General features: G+C 38.4%; 1 protein-coding gene across 7 annotated transcripts in view; it reads right to left on the reverse strand.

Moving 5' to 3' along the window:
• The window catches only part of HECTD4 (HECT domain E3 ubiquitin protein ligase 4), a 124,891-nt gene that overhangs the window by 34,825 nt on the left and 68,517 nt on the right, over positions 1–21,549 (reverse strand). For all 7 annotated transcript variants that reach the window (XM_048821605.2, XM_048821603.2, XM_048821604.2 and 4 more), the window contains exons 25-45: positions 18,627–18,860; positions 18,114–18,306; positions 17,845–17,949; positions 17,313–17,401; positions 16,578–16,753; positions 15,330–15,465; positions 15,039–15,180; positions 14,747–14,913; positions 13,590–13,736; positions 12,631–12,815; positions 11,614–11,767; positions 10,187–10,467; positions 9,639–9,828; positions 7,102–7,183; positions 6,138–6,340; positions 5,818–5,953; positions 4,985–5,167; positions 4,717–4,887; positions 4,153–4,322; positions 3,562–3,677; positions 193–296 (exon numbers count right to left, since the gene is read on the reverse strand). In XM_048821605.2, coding sequence (XP_048677562.2) covers positions 193–296; positions 3,562–3,677; positions 4,153–4,322; positions 4,717–4,887; positions 4,985–5,167; positions 5,818–5,953; positions 6,138–6,340; positions 7,102–7,183; positions 9,639–9,828; positions 10,187–10,467; positions 11,614–11,767; positions 12,631–12,815; positions 13,590–13,736; positions 14,747–14,913; positions 15,039–15,180; positions 15,330–15,465; positions 16,578–16,753; positions 17,313–17,401; positions 17,845–17,949; positions 18,114–18,306; positions 18,627–18,860 — 3,364 coding nt within the window. The remainder of the gene's footprint in view (positions 1–192; positions 297–3,561; positions 3,678–4,152; positions 4,323–4,716; positions 4,888–4,984; positions 5,168–5,817; positions 5,954–6,137; positions 6,341–7,101; positions 7,184–9,638; positions 9,829–10,186; positions 10,468–11,613; positions 11,768–12,630; positions 12,816–13,589; positions 13,737–14,746; positions 14,914–15,038; positions 15,181–15,329; positions 15,466–16,577; positions 16,754–17,312; positions 17,402–17,844; positions 17,950–18,113; positions 18,307–18,626; positions 18,861–21,549) is intronic.

Genomic DNA, 21,549 nt, shown 5'->3' on the forward strand with positions numbered 1-21,549 from the left:
ATGCATACTCGACCCAGCATATAAAATAAATAACCAATATGTTGCATTCAAGCATGTTTAAGTGTGATGAATTTTTCTTTTTCCTTTAAACCACTGTAATGGTTTGACTCCGGTCATCCTTAGACCACCGTATCAGAAACTGAATCCATTAGAGAAAGAGCCAGAAAAGCAGCACCGTGTTGATATGTTTACCTGTCTTCTGTCTGCCTGGAGAGGCGGAGGTGGGGGACGAGCACAATCTCGATACAACATTCTTAACCTTTCACATTGCACTTCTACAATGAGAAGCCTTTCCCCTATAACAATACAAACCAAACCAACACCATTAATACTGGGAATGTGAGAGTTTAGTTGGAGACAGTCATTTGAGATCTAAAGATTACACCTGTGCTAAAAATCTCTAAATGTGACAATCAGGTCCATTTCAGAAATTAATCTTCCCCTTACTTCTTCCCCCTCCCCATCCCAAAATAAAAAAAACCCAAACTGAGAAAAACCTAAGTAGTACACCTGAGACTGGCTTATATTTCAGCGAAAGTGTCATGTCTGAGAGGAATTACAAGTCTAAAAAGTACATGGAAATTATTTCCAAGTAACAGCGAAAATTTCATTTTAGGTGAACAAAAGCAGCTGATCTGCATTAAGGGCTGTCACTCCATCCTTACCTAGCATGGAGGGTAAAGAAGTACTACACAGCACTATAGCACCTGACATCCATACTGTGGAAAGACATCCTCATACCTACACCCCACAGTCGCTATTCAGAATGTCCTTGTTTTGTTTAATTTTCCTTATGACAATACATGTTTGTGTTAAATTTATTTAAAATAAAATCAATGAGCTTGTTACAGCTGCAAATGAAACTGACTAAGACACCATCAAATCAAACTATCCCGCTTGCTGTCAGGTAGTCAAGATGCTTCAATGCGCTGAAGTTTGTAGGATACTTTCAAGTAAGGCAACCTTCAAGTTATAGGTTGATCATTGGAATAAAATGGCCAGTGGAGATACTCACTAGGAACAGAATAGATTACTATTAAAGTTAAGCATAGTACCACATTGTTCGTAAGTATCTAGTGATTTTGGGTACCAAGACAGATATGGAAGGGTGTTCAACATTTTCTGAAAAATCAAGCCGCATTAAGTGTCAAGTTGGGTGCCCAAAAGCTGAGACGCCCCAAATCACTAGTTATTTAAAAAACTAGGCCACAGAGCTTTGGCTGAATGAGAACAGATAAACTGGCTCTCCTATTAAAATATTTAACCTACGGCTGAACTGACACTGAAAGAACAAGACTGGCATGACGTGCATGTCTCCTCTGGAAGCTGAGTGCAGATAGTGCTTGAGCTCTTCAGGGCCTAGCTAACATTTCCTTGAAGGTACTGTGCCGTGCACAGACCGAACTCTGTGAGCCAGGGAATTCTTGATCAAGGAAAACACTCTACATTTGAAGAAGAGTTGTGCCAAAGGGGATTTAAACTAATGTTCAAATGACTACAAATGAAGCAAACAATCTAAAACTGAAATTTAAATTAGCATCCAGAACAGTAAATCTTATTTTTAAAATTTACATAATATTCCTTTTAAAAACTGAAATGAGTAAGAAAAGCTGAAGGGGTAAAGTAACCATTTCACCTGGCTGTTAACTATTGTTACTTTATCTGTAGCTTTGTCCAATACATAAATCAACATGTTTTCACTAGTCGCTATACAGATTAAAAAGTATGGGTTAAAAACACTTGTTAAAGAAGCTATGCTATTCAGGTCACCTGTAATTGATTCAAAGGTTTAAACTTAATTTCTGATTACATTGAGATTTGGAACATTAGAAGCCAATGAAAACAATGTCTCCCAAGACAGCATCCGCTTTGGGAAGCAGGAGAGCCATGTCAGTGACATGGGGAAGGGAAATCTTAAGGAGAAAAGACAAATTTTGTCAGGCAGGAAGAATTATTTCTTTTGTGTTTTATTTAAACTAACCACACTGAGTATAATCACTATTGGGAACAGTATCATGTGTCATAACACAGTTCTACAAAGCCAAGATATTTTTAAGTGAAAGATTAAAAACAACTTGTAAGAATAAAAGTTCCAAAGACAGCAGTGGAGTAACCTGAATGCTGAATATTTTTATATTACTGTTAAACAACAGTTGGGGAGAGAAAGACTTACAAGACAGAGAAAGGCAGAAATCAACAGCAAAGTGACCGATAATCACTCTGAAATTTCAGGAAGACATCTCAACATTCAAAAAAATGGTCAGATTCACAGCACCATTAAAAAAAAAATTTGGAAATTTACATCACCTAATCAGCCTTGTCTGTCCCCCTGCAACTGAAATTATGTCAGCAGTCGATATCCCATTAAAACTTACAACAAAACGATGTTCCACAGTAACTGTTCCACAGTAACCAGCAATCAGGAGTTGAAGAGCATGAACAAACTAAAAAAGTGCTATTTACATAAACTTTGGTTTTGCTTGCATTTAACTTGTAGTGTCTGATCAGCAAATATGTATATTGATAAATAAATAAAGATCTACTGGAAGTTAGTTTTGAACCAATAAGATGCAGAGCCACCAGGTTTACAACCCAGCATGAGGATGAAGTTAAATTATTCCTGTGCCATAAATTATGCACACCTAATTTCATACTGAAGGCCTAACAGAATTCCATTTTGTTCTACAGCCTAACAGCTTCCTTTTCTTCAGTCCTTTTCCTCCACTTAAGAAGCTCTGGCTGTATCTTTTAATCTGTCCTCAACCCTAGAACTTCTGCTGGGTCCAAGTGCCCACTCATAAACAGGGGAGGAGATTGGGAGGTTAAAAATAAGGAAAGAAAATAAGAGCAGTCTTTAAAATAGGCAAGAAGAGCACCAATACACTAAACAATGAATAAAAGAGAATAATGAAGGAAAAACAGCAGCTTACACTCACAAAAACTACAGAGAAATTTAAAAAAAAAGTCCAAGATTTAGAGACTTCCCTTCATCTCAGTTTGTACATTAGTATGGATGGGTACATTCATGTAAATACCACAGTTTATAAATAAGTCAACATCACAGCTTACTGATAAAATGATAACTTCTCACAGATTTGAGTAAATCACCTGCAATTTCATTCAGGCTTGACTTTGCTATTGACTAAAACTGAGTATACCTGCACCCTGATGTATGTATCAATACAAGAGAGACTTCTGATATTCTTTATCAAAAACCAGACACAAAACCAGCGAACCAGCCATGAGACCGGAGTATTATGAGGGGCAAAACTCGACGGCCATATTCACACTAGGTGTAAATCCACTCCCTTTATACCTAAAACCTAATTTTAAGAAGTCAAGCTATTAGCCACCACAAATTTATTTAGATCTCTGCAACTGTAATAAGCCACACTGTATTATATTACTAAGCGCTATTAATACTGTCTTCCATTTAAATAGATCACTTTTATTTGGGATATAGCCTAGTATCTAAAGTTTAAAATTAACCTCACTTATCTGTTATCTCAATGCACTGACAAAATACAACAGTAAAACTGTGGGGTCATGTTAAATACATACCAGGGCTGCACTCTTGTGCCACCAGGTTAAGAACTTCTACAGCAGCTGGACATTGTTGTATGAATTCTTCACAAAACAAACTGTCTTCTAATAGCTGGGCCATCACCAGGCATGCTCTTAAGGTAAAAAAAAAATAAAATAAAATAAAATAAAATTATAAACATTAAAAATGTATATGTGGTGAACTTGATGTCAATACTTGTGAAAATAATTTCAGGACTAGCCTCAACAAAATGTGCATTCTGGTCTACTTCTGTTTGTTTAGTTGTTCATTAGGACTGCTAGGACTGCAGAAATGGCTTGACCAACTTCATATTAATAAAACACCCAGCTCAACAGGTTGCCAAGTCCACTCCTGGCTTTGGGCTCCTTATTAGCAGGGAGGCCATTGTAACAAAGTCAGTTAACTTTATTTCCTTTTGGAAACTAATATGATTCTTTATTAAACAGACAACTGTTCCATCTAGCAAGATGCCAATATTTACATAGGAAAAACAAGCCTCAAGATGACCTCAATTGGCTGGAGCATTTACATTTTGTACAGCACCTTGTACACTTAGAGCCCTTTATAAATAATGAACAAAACCTCACCTTGTTCTTATTTCACCAAGGAGCCGGACCACTGCCATTACTGGAGTTGAGCCATCTCCTGTTGCAGGAAGTGAGGTATGAATAGATAGACTTCCCTCCTGAGGGAGCAACATGGACTGGACTGCCTGTACTACCTTCTCAGTAATGGACAGTTTATGAAGAGGCAATGCCTGATGGTGGTGGTGGTGGGGGGCACGGTAGAAAGTTAAATTCAAGTAGTTAGTTTCTAAGACATGAGGGCGTTTCATCACCTGGAGTTAATTCTCATTTTGTACTATCACAAAAACAGCACCACACAAAAATCACAAGCCAAAAAGGAAAGGTAACACAATGTGCTATGGAACATCCTTAAGTGCTGAAGGATGAATAATATCATGTTATTTGGATGAGAAATTACATATAAACATTGCTATGAAATGTTTAAAACAATGATGTAAATGACACAAGTCATCTTTAACAAAACAGGAATTAGGCTTTTGCATGCTGCAGATTGTTGTTGTTTTAAATCACAGTATAATTACAATTTGTTATTACACTTAATGTTGGATTTTAAAATGACCTTACCTCAGATCTTGGAACACAGAGCCTAGATAATGGAATAGTTAATGTGTCTGATGCTTGTGAGGTCTTTCTAGAGTCTATACTGGCAGGTGGAAATTTGACAGTTGCTATACCTTCCTGTTCATTAATAGAAGCCACCACTCCAATGCTTCCTGCTATTCCTCTACCCAAAACCTACAACAATGAACAAGGAAGTACAACTTTAAAATTGTAAAATGATGAAAAGAATCATGTCTCATTTGAAGTATAAAAAGGAAAAGAAGTTAATTACCTGCACTTCAGAACCTATTTTAATTGTCTCTTTAAAGCCACCAAGAGCACATAGAGCAGCCACCGCCTGTCGAGCAATTCTTTGAAGTTTAGCAAGTTTCCTGCCACTGCTGCTCCCATTTTCCAAGATACTCTCTGCATATTTCCCAAGTTGTGGAATGTACATCAGAGCCCGAGACAGAACCTAAATTGTCAAAGGAGAAATATTGGTCAGAAAAGTGTAGGGCACAGCTGAATTTTTTTTAAAATACACCAGAGGAACTATTTTAATTTTCAAGAAGTATACAGTAATACTTTAAAATAAGATCTTTGATCAGTGAATAACAAAGCAACATTCCATTGCTGATTCCCACATAACCGTTAGAAGTGCAGTGATGTGTCCCCCTCTCTCCAGCACATACCCCGAGCAGCCACAATGTATGCTAAGGGATCTGGAAGCAAAGACTTCATCCTCCAACCATTATTTTGGCCCCTTAGGGGTCTGGGTGAGAGAGGATTGGTCTGTCAAGGTAGGATGACTGCCTGAATAAACAGTCTTATGAAGTATAAAAATATGTAACACTGCCATTTATCAGCAGTCAGTTCCTTGTTTCCAGATCTGTTTTGACAAATTCTTTCCCCCATCCTTGCCCCACGTTCTCTGAAATGGCAGATGGGCCCAAGGAGGACTATCAGGACAGACAGTATCTACCTGGATAGCGACAATTAAAAATATATATTTTAAACAAGGAAGCAGGAGAGGAAGAATGCCAACGGTTAAAAGTTGTCCTGCAGTGGATATATTTTAATATACTGTGCATCACACATTTAGATATCTTATCCTCCTTTGCTTACCTTTTCAGCCGTTGTTGTCCATATTTGAGCTGCATTCGATTCTGGTGCCATCAATAAGCTATGAAGCAGAGCAATCACCTCTGCTGCCATACTGTTTGCTACATGACCACTGATAAATGGGCGCACAGGATCTGTTCTGTATAGAAGAAAAATGTCACTTGCCCAATAATTTAAAACAGGGGAGAAGGAGAGAGAGAGAGAAGCTTCAATTGTTACCCCTGCTCAACACAAGTGACGTAAGATTAGGGTACTAATAGTTACTCTCTACATTTCTACAAAGACATTCATGTTATTTTGAAGACTCCACAGTGAGTTTCTACCTGGCAAGTTCAGAATTCCTCTCCCTGCAAATGGAGGTTTGAGCAGTTTTCTTTTTGTCACCAACTGACAGCCCACTAGTGGTTTCTGGACTGATAGATTCAATAGGTGGCCCAACACTGACAATTAGGCCAGACTGTGCCCACTTGGTAGCCTTCCGAAGAGCTGCAGCAGCCTCTTCTGTAATAACCTCACAGCAGCCACTCTGAAAAAGAAATATGGAAGATATTCAAAGTGACTATTTAATTAGTTCTATTCAGACCAATCATAACCCAGGGTAGCCAGAGCTAAGGGAATCATTTATCTGACCCATTTTATCTGACCCCAGTTGTGGTATAACCACAAAGAAATCAACACTTCCTCAAACTGTATTCATTATTCACATTGGACAGTTTTTTGTTTGATTTCATTTTTTTAATCAATGAACTGATCAAGGAGTGGATTCAATACTATTAGTTTAGTTGGTCAGATAGTCACATGGTGTTGTTTCTGTTCTTTGATCGAAGAATGCATGAGTACTTCTGACACAAATACTCACGAATATGAATTTAAAACCAATTTCCTTAAATATTCTAACATGATCTTTGAAATTTACTTTTTATGGATTTTCATCCCAGTAAAAAACTCAGACTCCTTAAATACTTGTGAAAGAACACAAAATCATGACCCAAACATGTTTGAGAAAACATTAGTGGAAATATTTTTGCAGTAATACAAAACATCGGTTTTTCAAAGATTTACATATTTATGTCAACAACATCATTCTAATGCTAAAGTTTATGAATACGTTTTCTTGCATTTCACTTGTTTAATATAAATATTAACCAATAAATTATCTGTTTGGAAGAGAATTAAATTTAATTTTCTGGTTCTTTTACAGAAGGCTTAAGAACACTGGGGTAGTGAGAACGTTGACTGTCTAATGATTTCTAAGATGTTAAATAATTATCTTTATTACTTCCTTACTTTAGTCATGTCCCGATCCATCTTCACTACTTTCTCCATGTTAGCTCCAGTGCCAAGTCGGAATGGTCGACCTTCTGAACTACTACAAATGTAAGAATAAAACCTATTAAATGTTGCTTTACTATGTAAAATTAGTTAACTAACTAGCCTTTTGTTCTAACGGATCTCAAAGCACCTTAAAGCCTTTATTTACATGAAGAACTCAACCAGCCCTGTAGTGAAAAGAATTCTCTCCAGTTGAGCTGCTTAATATCACAGCAATTCTAAAGAGTTGAGGACACACAATGGGAAGATTACCATTGTACTGAAACAGCAGGAGAAATGTAAGTATATAGAATGTAGTTATTCACATTGCAATTTGGCGATGCTACTGCAGTTAATACTTTTTTTTGTAAAAATAGAACCATGAGTTCTTTTAGTGGCCATGAATGCCTAAGAGTCTTGGTTTTAATATTTCATCTGAAAGAGAGCACTGCTGGCAGGAATGGTTTAACAACACTGCCTGTTAGCATCATACTGAGGCAGTGGCTCAAGGCTGACGCAGAGCAAGGGGTGTCATGTAATGAACTACCAACATCACTTCCTCCAGAATCCTACTTTTATTTTGGAGGGGTCTCTTGTGAGTTTTACAGAGATCAAAGTCTGAGTTGGTATGACTAAATACTAAGATCACTTCAGAAGTTCTAACGGAATTATCCTAATGGACAGCCTTACTGAGAGTGACACTTAAAATAATTTTTCTTCTGGTGATTGTACTATTTGTAATATCACTTGTGTTGTGGACTAACAGGAGGACCTTCAAATTTTCTGAGAGAGTACCATTTAGTAGTGGGTCCTGTGTTTAATTCTTTTAAAAACACATTTGAAAGGGTTTTTCCGCTCTCCTGCTGTGGTTTCTGAGCAGATAAAAGAGCTACACTCCCAAAACAGGCTGTGACTTCTCTACCATCTCCCTCCCTCTTTGCATATCTGCCTCTGAAGTTTCAGCTTTGCCGCTGTCGTCACTGGTTCACACACTCTCGCAGGTCCTGGGGAAGAATATGAACATAAGCTTCCCCTAGATTAGTGCACAGATAAGGTCACTATGTTAGTGAATTAGACTTGAAGTGCATTTGACCATCAACAAAGTAGTGAACCTGACTATACACCAGATGCTGTCAAATACACAAAAACAAATTGCAAAAAGAAAAGGAGTATTTGTGGCACCTTAGAGACTAACCAATTTATTTGAGCATAAGCTTTCGTGAGCTACAGCTCACTTCATCGGATGCATACTGTGGAAAGTGCAGAAGATCTTTTTATATACACACAAAGCATGAAAAAATATCTCCTCCCACCCCACTCTCCTGCTGGTAATAGCTTATCTAAAGTGACCACTCTCCTTACAATGTGTATGATAATCAAGCTGGGCCATTTCCAGCACAAATGTGGAATAGATATCTATTCAGGGGATACCATCACAGGGCCTAATAACATCAGCCACACTATCAGAGGCTCGTTCACCTGCACATCCACCAATGTGATATATGCCATCATGTGCCAGCAATGCCCCTCTGCCATGTACATTGGTTCAACTGGACAGTCTCTACGTAAAAGAATAAATGGACACAAATCAGATGTCAAGAATTCTAAACATTCATAAACCAGTCGGAGAACACTTCAATATCTCTGGTCACGCGATTACAGACATGAAAATTGCTATATTACAACAAAAAAACTTCAAATCCAGACTCCAGCGAGAAACTGTTGAATTGGAATTCATTTGCAAATTGGATACAATTAACTTAGGCTTGAATAGAGACTGGGAGTGGCTAAGTCATTATGCAAGGTAACCTATTTCCCCTTGTTTTTTCCTACCCCTCCCCCCCCCCCCCCCCAGACATTCTTGTTAAACCCTTGATTTGTGCTGGAAATGGCCCACCTTGATTATCATACACATTGTAAGGAGAGTGATCACTTTAGATAAGCTATTAGCAGCAGGAGAGTGGGGTGGGAGGAGGTATTTATTCATGCTTTGTGTGTACACAAAAAGATCTTCTACACTTTCCCCAGTATGCATCCGATGAAGTGAGCTGTAGCTCACAAAAGCTTATGCTCAAATAAATTGGTTAGTCTCTAAGGTGCCACAAGTACTCCTTTTCTTTTTGCGAATACAGACTAACACGGCTGTTACTCTGAAAAACAAATTGGTGAAAATAAAAGATTTTTCTTCCTCTAATCTACAAGTAAAGTACAAATGGAAATTTTTGAGCTGATGGTGTCTGTGCATAAGTGGGCCAAGTTTGGGGAACTGTGGTTTAACTTTCAATGTAGCTGTGTGAGTTTCTAGTTATGTAGCTGCACATCACCACCAAAACTCACTTTTGGATAAAAATCCCACTATTTACAAGCAGCAACAGAAAACAGAATTTGAAGTATTTTGCTCAGTTACGATCATCTCCAACACAAAATCTTCCTACAGTTCTGGCACTGTATAGAAATAAAGATGGAAACCCCTGAACTGCTTTGTTAATTCTAATCCACTGAGTTAAAATTACCTCAGTAAGGGCTGAAGGACTTCATGGGATGACTGATCTTCCCGTTTGTGAATAAAAATAGAAAGTTTACCATCCACTGCCTCACTCTCTTCTCCAGGATCTTTATCTCCTTTTATGGAATTTTTTGGGCTCATTTTTGTCAAAGAGGTATCTGGTTCAGACGCAGTTGGAGACAGAACTGTCTGAGAGCCTCCAAGCAGAAAAGAAAAAGCGCAACCGTCAGATACTTTAAAAGCATTGCCTTTAGATTTATCTGAGCTTTCTTTCACATGTCTGCAATAAGCACCTTATTCAGAAAACTGAACTACACTGAACAGTCAGAATGCCAGATTATAGAAACATGCCTACTACCGGATATTTGAACTCATCCTGCTGTTAAATTTTTGGCAAGTTAACCTTCTAAACACACTCATTCAATACACATTTATCCAAATTGTGCCTTTTGTCAACACCCGCCTCTTGCACAATCATGCATTATTTCTCAAGCTTGTCTGACACTTATTACACATAATAAGAACAAACGTTTAGACATGAGAAACTGTTAGCACCTGGCACCACATAATCTGCCAATTTTGCTAAGAGTAGTGATGCAATCTTGGAGGCGGGGTCACTGGGGTCATCCTGTTCACTGTTCAAGGAGGGCACTGAGTAACTCCATGGGGGCAGTTCAACATTTCCACAGTCTTCTACACTCATGAGAGGAAGCGCAGCACGACACAGCTGGAGGATTATAAGGACGAGTTTTGGAGAAGGGCGTTGGTCCAAAAGCAGCGAGAGAAGTTTGGACACACAGGCGGGCTGGCTCAGGATAGCTTTTCCTATGTGACTCCTGAGAGAAAAGAGCATAGTCATCTCTCTGACGGCAAAAAAGGAAAGTTAAATCACACTCCTGAAATCAAATACAAACTATAAGATGACATCCTGCCACGGGTAAAGGATCTTTATGGCAATAAATGATTATATTATTAAAGACTTTACTTAAAAATTAAACACATAAAATGATCCATCAGAGTTAAGCAGTAATCAATTTCAAATGCAAGATGAATGATACCCCATTATTTTGCTCAGGTGTCTGGAGCCTCTTATACAAACCCCATAAAAATGTTTGCCTGTTTCCCATATAAACGCTCATAAAACAGCTCTTGAAGATAGTTCCGTTATTTGAGATTTCATGACAGATTTTAGAGCAAAACAGTTTAAATGTTGCTATTTAGTCCCATTAATCCTCCAGCTCAAAAAACCTAAGACAGCTTCCCTAGGCACCAAAGCTTACAAACATAAGAGCAACTGTGAAGTCTGTGATATTCCGCTCCCCTCATCTCCTTTGTAACATGTCAGTACTATATTATTTCAGTACGTCCTGCACGTCCCTGAACAAATACAAAAAAAGTTCTTTAACTGTGGTATTACTGCAGCTGTGTGTCACTTTTCATCAACAAAAAGACTCCAAACGAAGTGAGATGCCAAAACCAGCACGTGAGACTGCAGTCTTCATATTCAATCTCGCAGTTGTTCCCAGTGTACATCTCCTATTGAGGTCAATAAAAAACTACACCAAGGACAGCAGGGTCAGGTTTACAATGGCATTATACTGAATGGTTTCATTCTTAATGAATAGACTATTACTCAGTTACAGCATATATCTTAAAAATATACAGGCATGTGACACAAGTAAGCTCGTTAATGTGGTCAAACAAGTCACTTGACTCTGTCACACAGAGTCTAGATTTCAATTTCAGAAAGTACTACTGGACGTCTCCACACTCTCACCTGCTGTCAGCAACGGATTGATCCTAAAATTTAACACAAGTGTGTTTATGCTGCAGGCCACATGTCAAAATAGCCTCAAGCTTTTGGAATGGCATCGAAAGAGGTGTCATTATCTTTACTATTTCCGCTAGAGGAAATGAAGTGCTTTCCAACACTGGAGAGTAAGCCAGAAAAAAAAATGACTTTATCGAAGTACTGCCAGTACCTTGACAGGTCATTAAGAAGGCTAAGTACATCTTGCAGGGCATCATTTCCAGCGGCCTGATTACCACAACATTCTGTCGCTCGCGCTAGGTGATTGGTAAGAAGGCTGGAGACTTGACGAGCCAGACCAGAATGAACAGCCTCTGTTGAACCACCTTCAAAGGTAATGCAAAAATGTACAATTGTAAATGTATACACAATAAAAAAAGTAATATACTGGAAAAACCTAGACACGTTCATTTAGAGGACAGTAATTGCTTACAAAAAATCATATTGAGTTAAAGTCAAACCTGCAATAACATCTAGTTGCTAGGTAACAAATCGACATTCAGTCTTATGACACAGTGTAGTTGAAAATACTATTCTATTTATGTGGATAATATTTAAGTGAGTAAGTTTCCCACCAAACTAATTTTGCTAATTTCACATAAAGACAATTTAGAGAAAGCCCAGGCTCCAGAAATTTCAGATGGGTGTCTAAACGTACATGATGGTTTTCTATAAATATGGGAATACAAGAGTCAACAGAACCTTTTCAAGTTCACCAACAGCGTGTCGGATTAAAAAAAATACTGAAATGACAAAATTATTCCATTGGAGTTCCACCAAGGAAGAATTTGAGCTATTGCATTTACTGTTGATTAAACCTGACACTAAGCCACTCAAGCCTCTCCCCTTTTAAAAAATTATAGAATGAAAAACTTCGATTCATTTAAAAACAATACCCCTCCCACTCATTTTAAAATCCCAACTCAACAGTATTTCTAAATAACTAATAATAAATAATACTACCTAGCTCTTATACAGCACTTTTCATCAATAGATCTCAAAGCGCTTCATAATCTTTAATATATATAATAAAATATTTTATATTTAATAAAAAATAATTATTCCTAAATGTCAGTGGTTGGTCAATGCAAGATTTTAAAAAAATCTATACTGTTTCCTCTCATACATGAACTCAATATCTAGCAGCGATTTTAAAATACACAATATGTAATATCAACATTGCTCCTACCCTCTTCTTTTTCCCATTCAACACAGCGATTGGCTAGGACCTGGAAGGCAGCCCAGGCCATAGTAGCCACCTTCTGTTTTTTAGTCTGCTTTTCATTTGAGCTGGATTCTGTCTGGCTACTTAAACTACAGAGCTTGTCCATAAGCTGCACCAGGCCACTGCGTACCAAGCACTTCTCTTCACTCCTGTTCAGAAGAACAAAGAACTAAGGTTGTACTGCAGTAACTTCTCAACCATTTTCAACATACACAAGCTACCCCAAATTTCTCAGCACACGTACTGTATCTATTGATCATATCTTTCATTGTAGCTTTGGACAATTCAATGTTTCCTCCATTATATTATCCTTAGAAGGGACAAAATGTAACAGGATATTATTCAAGTTTGTCATCCAGCATTATCTCTGAATGTCATGGTCATGATGCCAAGCTGTTCCTAGTAGAAGATTAAGTGCTATATAAAGGGTTATTAAATCTATGTGTAGTCTACAGAGCATCATTCTGAGTTATGCCACCTGCTAAAAATGGAAGACATATTGATCATCTTTAGTTCATACCTCACCATAACAGTAATATTTTTCATTTATATAGAACTTTATATGTTCAAAATGCTCTCATGATGTTCACTAATCCTCACAACATCCCAAGAGATAGTTCGCTAGGTACTATGGTTACTTTAGGCAAACTGAGAAAGTTGAAGTGTCTTGCCCATTCCTACAGAACAAATCAGTGGCAGAGCCAAGACTCAGTCCCTCCCAATGTCCATCCCTGTGCTTATTCTGCCAGAATATACTGCCAGGAGATATTACAGGGTAATTTTAAAAAAACAACAACGAAGTCCGTTCCACTCTACATAATAATACTTCCCTTTGAAGCAACACTTAATTGTACGGCACAACTGTATAAAAGAGAATCTAATCATTCTTTTCTGTCTCCTTCTTGAAGCAAAACCTTTCCTACCTTGTATATGGTATGGTGCACAAGAGGCCAATGCTATTTGCACAAGCAATGGGGTAACGAGCACACAGTGAAACCACCGAGGTCATGGTCTCTCCAAAGGCTTCTTGGACTTGTTCCACCATCCCGCCACAAGTGAGTTCTTCGATTCTGTTGGAAGTTATAGATTTGAAATCATGTCTCTTTGTGCCAAGTAAAATTAAAAGCTTCCAAAACATAGCTACAGGAAATTGCCACAATTTGAAAGAATTCATGAAAGATTTGAAGACAAAATTCTATACCAGATTTATATAAAATGTAAGAAATTCTTAATGCTACAAAATACGGCATTCTTTTTCTGCTTCCCAAAATGCATGCAAAATACTGACTGAACTCACTATTCTGGTTACAGTACCTAACTGAGAAACTGGTTCCAGACGCCCAACAAACTCTTTGAATTTATTTTTACAGTTACATAAAAAAGTTTTTATAAAAGAGCCTAAATCCCATTTTGCTACCTCATACCATAAAACCCACTCGTTCAGATCTTATTGATTCATTTTATTTGGTGTGTGTTTAGATTTAAACCACAAACGTCAAAGAATCTCTCTCGTGTGCTCTATGTGTTCTTGCCATTAGTTGAAAATGCATTATACAATTGTTAACACCTGAACATTTTACTTCCCTAGCCCTGCACACAGCCGCTAGGCCGCAACAACGTAATACAAACCAAATCCAAGTCTCCACTCACTCAATTCTCCTAAGTCAGCTGTTCTCAACTAATGGGTCATTGGCCTAAAGTGGTTGAGAGGCAGCAGCAGGTATCTGGTGGGGTTACAATTCCTACTTCTTTCCCTGTCTTTAGTCATACACAGAGATGAATTCACTAAAATCACTTGCAGCTAGTCCTCAAATAGCAGTATCCCATAAGACTCCGATACCTGCACCTCCTGACAGGTGATAGGACTTACAAATTCTTTTGAAGCACTGTGGAAAATATTAAAAGGAATTCCAAGATGCCTCATAAGAGGACTGGTCATAACAAAGTCTGAGAACTTGTGCCCTGGGCATGGAAAGCCAGTTATCTCCTTAGCTGCTGTTGGTATAATGCAGTACCACTCCTTGCATAAAGCACACCATCTAGCCCCAAAACTTTAATAAAGTTCTGAGGAACATCTTACCTTGGTCCTCCTTGAAGTACCATAGTCACTGGACCCACAAGATGTGTAACACCACCAACCCGAACAGCTGCTGTTAGGAGCTCTCTCATATGCACCAGTGCCTGTTTCCTTGTGTTCCCACGACGCCACCTGGTCTGAGCAGCTAACAGAAAACTGCTACTGGATACCTAATAAAGAAGAGTCTATGTTTTACTACATAAGCCCCACATCTGTACCTTTCAACCTAGATTAAAAACTGATGTTACATTTGTGCTCGAGTATATAGGGATTTAGCATGTTTAACATGACATACCGCTTGGTCAGGATTTGTCCCAATGAAAGCAAACAGCTGCCCTAACAAGACACTGTATGTAGGTTTATCTCTGCTATCTTCGATGGTCAAAGATTGAAGAAGAGTAAAAGAGCTACTCCTATGACTAGTAACATGGCGCCTCCTATGGGAAAACAACACTTATTAGAGAATTTAAGAATAAGCTGATCTATGAAAAATGTTCTTCTAAAAACATGGTACATTATTAACAGAAATACAGAATATACTTTTAGGTGTTTCATACAGCAATTCAGTGAACTAGCATCTGCATACCTCTGACTTGATCTAGTGAACTCCAAATCTTCATTTCCAATCATTTCTAGGTCAGAAGGTGCAGACATGCTACGAAGGAAGACAGGCTGGCGGACAGCATGAGATATCACTTTCGTTTCAGATGCTGATTTACAAGCTGCAATGTTATAAAACAAAGTTCTGTTACTGCTGGTCTTGCAGAGTAAAGCAATTTCTAAACAAATTAGGAAATAAATTAACACAAAAACAACAACCTACACAAAACACCAAATGCGTTTCCCCTAACCCCATGCGAGAATCTGAAATTCCATTTAAATGGCTTTCCTGCTGGCAACCTCATATGTTTTTAAGTCTTATTTCATGGTATCTGGTTTTATTTAGATTATGTACTTTATTATTACGGTGTGTAGCATTTACATTTTAGGAGACTGCAGTATCATTGAGTCAGCTTTAGGTAAGGCAAGTGGAAAATATGTAATTTCACTTATATTTTACATCAGCAACTCAGAGTGTACCTAATAAGTTTTGGATGGAAAAGAACAAATAGCTTCTATAGACCCAGAAATGTTAATTAACACTGGGTCACTTCCCTCAGAAGTTGTCTTCCATCCATGTTTATCTTAACATTTCAGGACCATCTAATTAATGGGTAATTCTTAAAGTTTCTGCACTTCATTTTTACAGCCAGTTTCTATATTAAGGCAACCTCTGATAGAAAAGTTATTGTAGACGGGCTACCAACCTTCTTAATCCTCTTTCTTTACACCATCTAATAATAGTCTTATAATGAAATATTTACTTATTATTGAAATTGCAGAGCCTGGAATTATCTATCAATAGGAAAGGAGAGGAATCAGAGGCAATTTGATTGAGGTGTACAAGATTGTAGCAATCAGAAGACTTAATTATTTTATTTTTTAAATTAAGCTATATAAATGAGAAATTTAAAAGACTAACAACTTATATTTGCAATATAATTGTTATTAATGTTGCAAATTCCCCTTATTGGTTTTGAAATTAGTTAACACTATTCACAAAGCTATGCTGGTAACATGGTGACCCTGGTATGCAAATAGTAAACAGAGCCATGTTAGTTCAATACCCCTAAAAACAAATTCACCGCTTGCTAAATAGAAAAGGAAAAATAGGTAGAGGAATATGATTTTAAGGGGCATTACAGCAGATTAATTACAAGTGTTATTTATATTCATAGCAAATAATAACAGCAAACATTCAGGTCTAATAATCAGATGCACTGTAAATTCATACCTGGTGTCTCCGCAGGGGTACCAGATATACTTCTTGTGATACCGGCTTGTGCTGCAATAGTAACATGCAACAGTAGCTCTGCTCTATTCATCAAGCTCTTTACTAATGTTTTTGTTTTAGCCAAGGGATGTGAGGGCTTCTGAACCAGAGAATTGACTTCTTGAAAAAATTTCTCCCTAAAATGGTGAATGAAAAACCAGTGTAAACTTAGTTGTTCTTTATGCCTCCTGTATAACATATCTTAACTGGTAAAATTTTAAAGATGTCTATCTTGTAATCTCTTTAATTATTGTTTTTGAGTTAAGAAATATATTCAAGTAGAAAACAGAACAATCCTATTGTTTTTTCTTTCTCCCGCCCCTTTACATAACATCCATAAATAGTTAACTGTATTTATGTCTCCAGCATTTCAAATTTTGATGAACTGTGATGTTCCCAAAGATGACCCTCTTTATGCAGAATTACCAGCAATTCGGAGAGGCCTTTCAATTCTATTTTCAAAACAACAATCTAGTCAAGGCTTCTTTTTCACTTTGGTAGGTCAAAATCAAAGAAGTTTCATACAAGACTTAGGTCTTGATTTGGAAAGGCGTTTAACCACATGCATAACTTTAAACCTGTGGGTAGTCTTACCTAACTCAGTAAGACTGCATGTGATTAAAGTAAAGCGTTATAATTAAGAACCTTGGCTGAATCAGGGCCTAGAACGCTCAGCTAACAGATCCAACTACTAACCTCAATGACAGGACCATATTCTCAATATCACTTCCATCAAAGGAAATTTCTTTCATTGAACATAAAAGTTCCAATTCTTTCATTTTGCTCTAGAGAAGAACAGGATGAAAATGTATCTGATTCAGTAGGATCATGGAATTTTTTTTTTTTTTTACACATATGCATTAAAAATGTCCATGGATACAAACCAAGAATATTAATCACTCATATCTAATTGCCAACTTTTTAATGCAGATACAGACACTGGGAAATCATAATATATTTTTGGGCGATCTTACTCTTTTTATATTCCTAAAAAAAACTACTCCAAAAAGCAACAGTGATCAACATTTATGATGAATTCCTATTGTCAGCAAATACATTAGACAACCTGAAAGCATGCACTATAATTTTTAGTACCAATAAACTTACACACTGAAAAAAACTTAGCAGTAAATGAATGAAAAGAGTAATTATACTGTAGCCCACAAATGCAAAAATAAGATAGCAAACTCTTACCTCTATGAATGAATGGGATAAATGCAATACTTACCTCATTGAAATGATAATCATAAAAGAATGGAACATTGTTTTCCAGCTTCCCATGTATGGCATCATCTACCTCATTCTGCCATCTCTGTTCCAGTTCAGCTACACTCTAGTAAAGACACAAAAATATTGAATATACATAAGCATCCATTTATCTTAGCTTCAGTAAGAGAAGAGAGGTCTTCAAGTGCATTTTGAGGGTTTTTTTTACATTTTTATGTTAGTAATCTCCTTAGTAGTTAGTAATAAAAGTTATTTCTTTAGCTGTCTTACCTGCAATTGTCTTTCCATGGCATTTAGCTTCTTAAAGGTCTCACCCATAATTTTACACAGCAAATCATATTCCTCAGCATGTTCTTCCTGATACTGGAAGTTTATTAGAGACTGGAGTGCATCAACCAAGTTCAAATGTTTAATAACACACGAAACTACCATCTCCTCCATTACATCAGGCTGAATCACTTCCCTGTTACAGATGGAAACCAAACCGATTAGCAAGGATACAACATCATTTGTATTTACAGTTCACCAGCCAAGGTATTCAAGAAATTTTGCTTTAGGAACTACTGAATGCACACCAAGTTGAGAATTATCTATTTCCATCTGATATTTCTGTGCCTAATATTATTGTTACAAATATTCATTCTACATTTACTACTACTGAGGGATTGGAGAATATTTTTATTTAGTTTCTTTGCTTTGTGCATTTGAGAGCACTTTGTGTATCAATTTCAATAATAGTAAAATATAAATTAGCAAAATAGTGGTGAAGAAACAGTTACTTACTTTATACTAGGTCTAAACTGAGGCCGAGCACGTCCTGATATTTCCCTGAGTTTTATCATGATTCCTGGAGGCAACCTGATCCTAGGCAGATCAAAGTGATGTCCGACAGGAGGCACGAGGACATCAGAAGGATATGTGAATTCTCGATCCTCATCTATAGTAAGAGGCAGTGGAGAAGGACTTGGAGTGAGGGCTGGAGATATTACCCCATTGGCCTCCACCTGCCACTGGCATCTGAGAAAATAAAGATAAACAGTTACCCATATTGAAGAGCCTTTAGTTTCTTTCTAGCTCTTACACTTCAGGTTGAGAAAGGCATAATGCAACACCCTACCTAAAAATATTGTATATATGGCTTTATTTCAAAACATGAAGAAAGTATGACGTTCATGCTTCACAAGGGCTGGATACCACACCCATTGAAACCAATGAAAATTTTGCCACTGACGTAAACGAGAACAGAATCTGTCTTACAATGCATAAACCTGAAGCAGTCTTTATTGAGTTAAATTTTCACAAACCTTTTACCTCAAGGTTGTAGTGAACTGTCACATGTCAAAGTTTGGAACAAAACATGAATCCAAAGCCCCACAGCACAGAAAAAGTCTACCTCATGGATTATGACTAAGGCTACGTTTTAGTCACAGGTATTTTTAGTAGAAGTCACGGACAGGTCACGAGCAGTAAACAAAAACTGATGGTCTGTGACCAGTCCATGACTTTTAATAAAAATACCAGTGAATAAAACTTGGGGTGGGGGGGGGCACAATGGGAGCTGCAAAGCCAGCACTCTGGGCAGAGGCAGCCCGCTGCCGCCTGGCCACTCCTCCACCTAGCTGCTGAGCGAGGGGGAGGTCACTGCTTCCAGGGAGCGCTCCCAGGTAAGCACCGCCCAGAGCCCACCTTACCCCATCTAGTGCCCCAACCCCCTGCTCCCTCCCACAACCAAACTCTGCTGCTGTGTGTGTGTGGGGGAGGGGGGAGGGGGCACAGTGACCCAATACTGCCCCAGCAGCGGCTGATGCGCCTGGCGCAGGGGCTGATGAAGGGAAAACAGTGGACGTGTTGTTCCTTGACTTTAGCAAAGCTTTTGACATTGTCTCCCACAGTATTCTTGCCAGCAAGTTAAAGAAGTATGGGCTGGATGAATGGACTATAAGGTGGATAGAAAGCTGGCTAGATTGTCGGGCTCAATGGGTAGTGATCAATGGCTCCATGTCTAGTTGGCAGCCGGTATCAAGTGGAGTGCCCCAGGGGTCGGTCCTGGGGCCGGTTTTGTTCAATATCTTCATAAATGATCTGGAGGATGGTGTGGATTGCACCCTCAGCAAGTTTGCATGACACTAAACTGGGAGGAGAGGCAGATACGCTGGAGGGTAGGGATAGGATACAGAGGGACCTAGACAAATTAGAGGATTGGGCCAAAAGAAATCTGATGAGGTTCAACAAGGACAAGTGCAGAGTCCTGCACTTAGGATGGAAGAATCCAATGCACCGCTACAGACTAGGGACTGAATGGCTACGCAGCAGTTCTGCAGAAAAGGACCTAGGGGTTACAGTGGACGAGAAGCTGGATATGAGTCAACAGTGTGCCCTTGTTGCCAAGAAGGCCAATGGTATTTTGGGATGTATAAGCAGGGGCACTGCCAGCAGATCGAGGGATGTGATCGTTCCCCTCTATTCGACACTGGTGAGGCCTCATCTGGAGTACTGCGTCCAGTTTTGGGCCCCATACTACAAGAAGGATGTGGACAAATTGGAAAGAGTCCAGCGGAGGGCAACAAAAATGATTAAGGGACTGGAACACATGAGTTATGAGGAGAGGCTGAGGCAACTGGGGATGTTTAGTCTACGGAAGAGAAGAATGAGGGGGGGATTTGATAGCTGCTTTCAACTACCTGAAAGGAAGTTCCAAAGACAATGGCAGCAGATGACAGAATGAGGAGTAATGGTCTCAAGTTGCAGTGGGGGAGGTTTAGGTTGGATATTAGGAAAAACTTTTTCACTAGGAGGGTGGTGAAACACTGGAATGCGTTACCTAGGGAGGTGGTGGAATCTCCTTCCTTAGAAGTTTTTAAGGTCAGGCTTGACAAAGCCCTGGCTGGGATGATTTAATTGGGGATCGGTCCTGCTTTGAGCAGGGAGTTGGACTAGACGACCTCCTGAGGTCCCTTCCAACCCTGATATTCTATGATTCTATGTCCCAGCAGCAGGCTGGCTGAGGCACAGGATGGGTCAAGGGGAAGGGCTGACAGTAGCACCCCTTAGGTATATGTAAATGATTATGGAATTACCTGTACTGTACACTTTTCTCTGCCACGCACTCACTAATATTTAGGAATAAAGTTGCAGCCTAATTAAAGCACATCCAGTGTCTCCTGTCCTTATTCCAGCATAGCCAGACAATTTTTTCAACAAATTTTGTCTTTTTCTCTGCTAGCGAACTATCCGCGAACAGATTATACAATTCTAAAACTCACTAACTTCAAGGAATGATTGTTTGTGTTCACAGATTATTGAAATGGTCAATACTTTAACTGATTTTACAATATGTGCTGTTTCAGAGTAGCAGCCGTGTTAGTCTGTATTCACAAAAAGAAAAGGAGTACTTGTGGCACCTTAGAGACTAACCAATTTATTTGAGCATAAGCTTTCATGAGCTACAGCTCACTTCATCGGATGCATGCACAATATGTGCTGTAACTTACATACCTAACACACACACTACAAACTTCTCAGTTTATATTAGAAGGAAATATTTGTAATTCAAGGATGCTTGGAAGTTACTCAAGTCATTCAAAATGCCACATGACTTATTTAACTAGCTAACCGCACAAACTGGGAAATTTACAATGAAATACAAACAAACATTTGCTTCTAGCTCATATTCTTGACTACTGGCTAAGAAGTTACTTTTCATAAG

Source organism: Caretta caretta, chromosome 15, assembly GCF_965140235.1.
Source record: "Caretta caretta isolate rCarCar2 chromosome 15, rCarCar1.hap1, whole genome shotgun sequence".
Classification (NCBI taxonomy): domain Eukaryota; kingdom Metazoa; phylum Chordata; order Testudines; family Cheloniidae; genus Caretta; species Caretta caretta.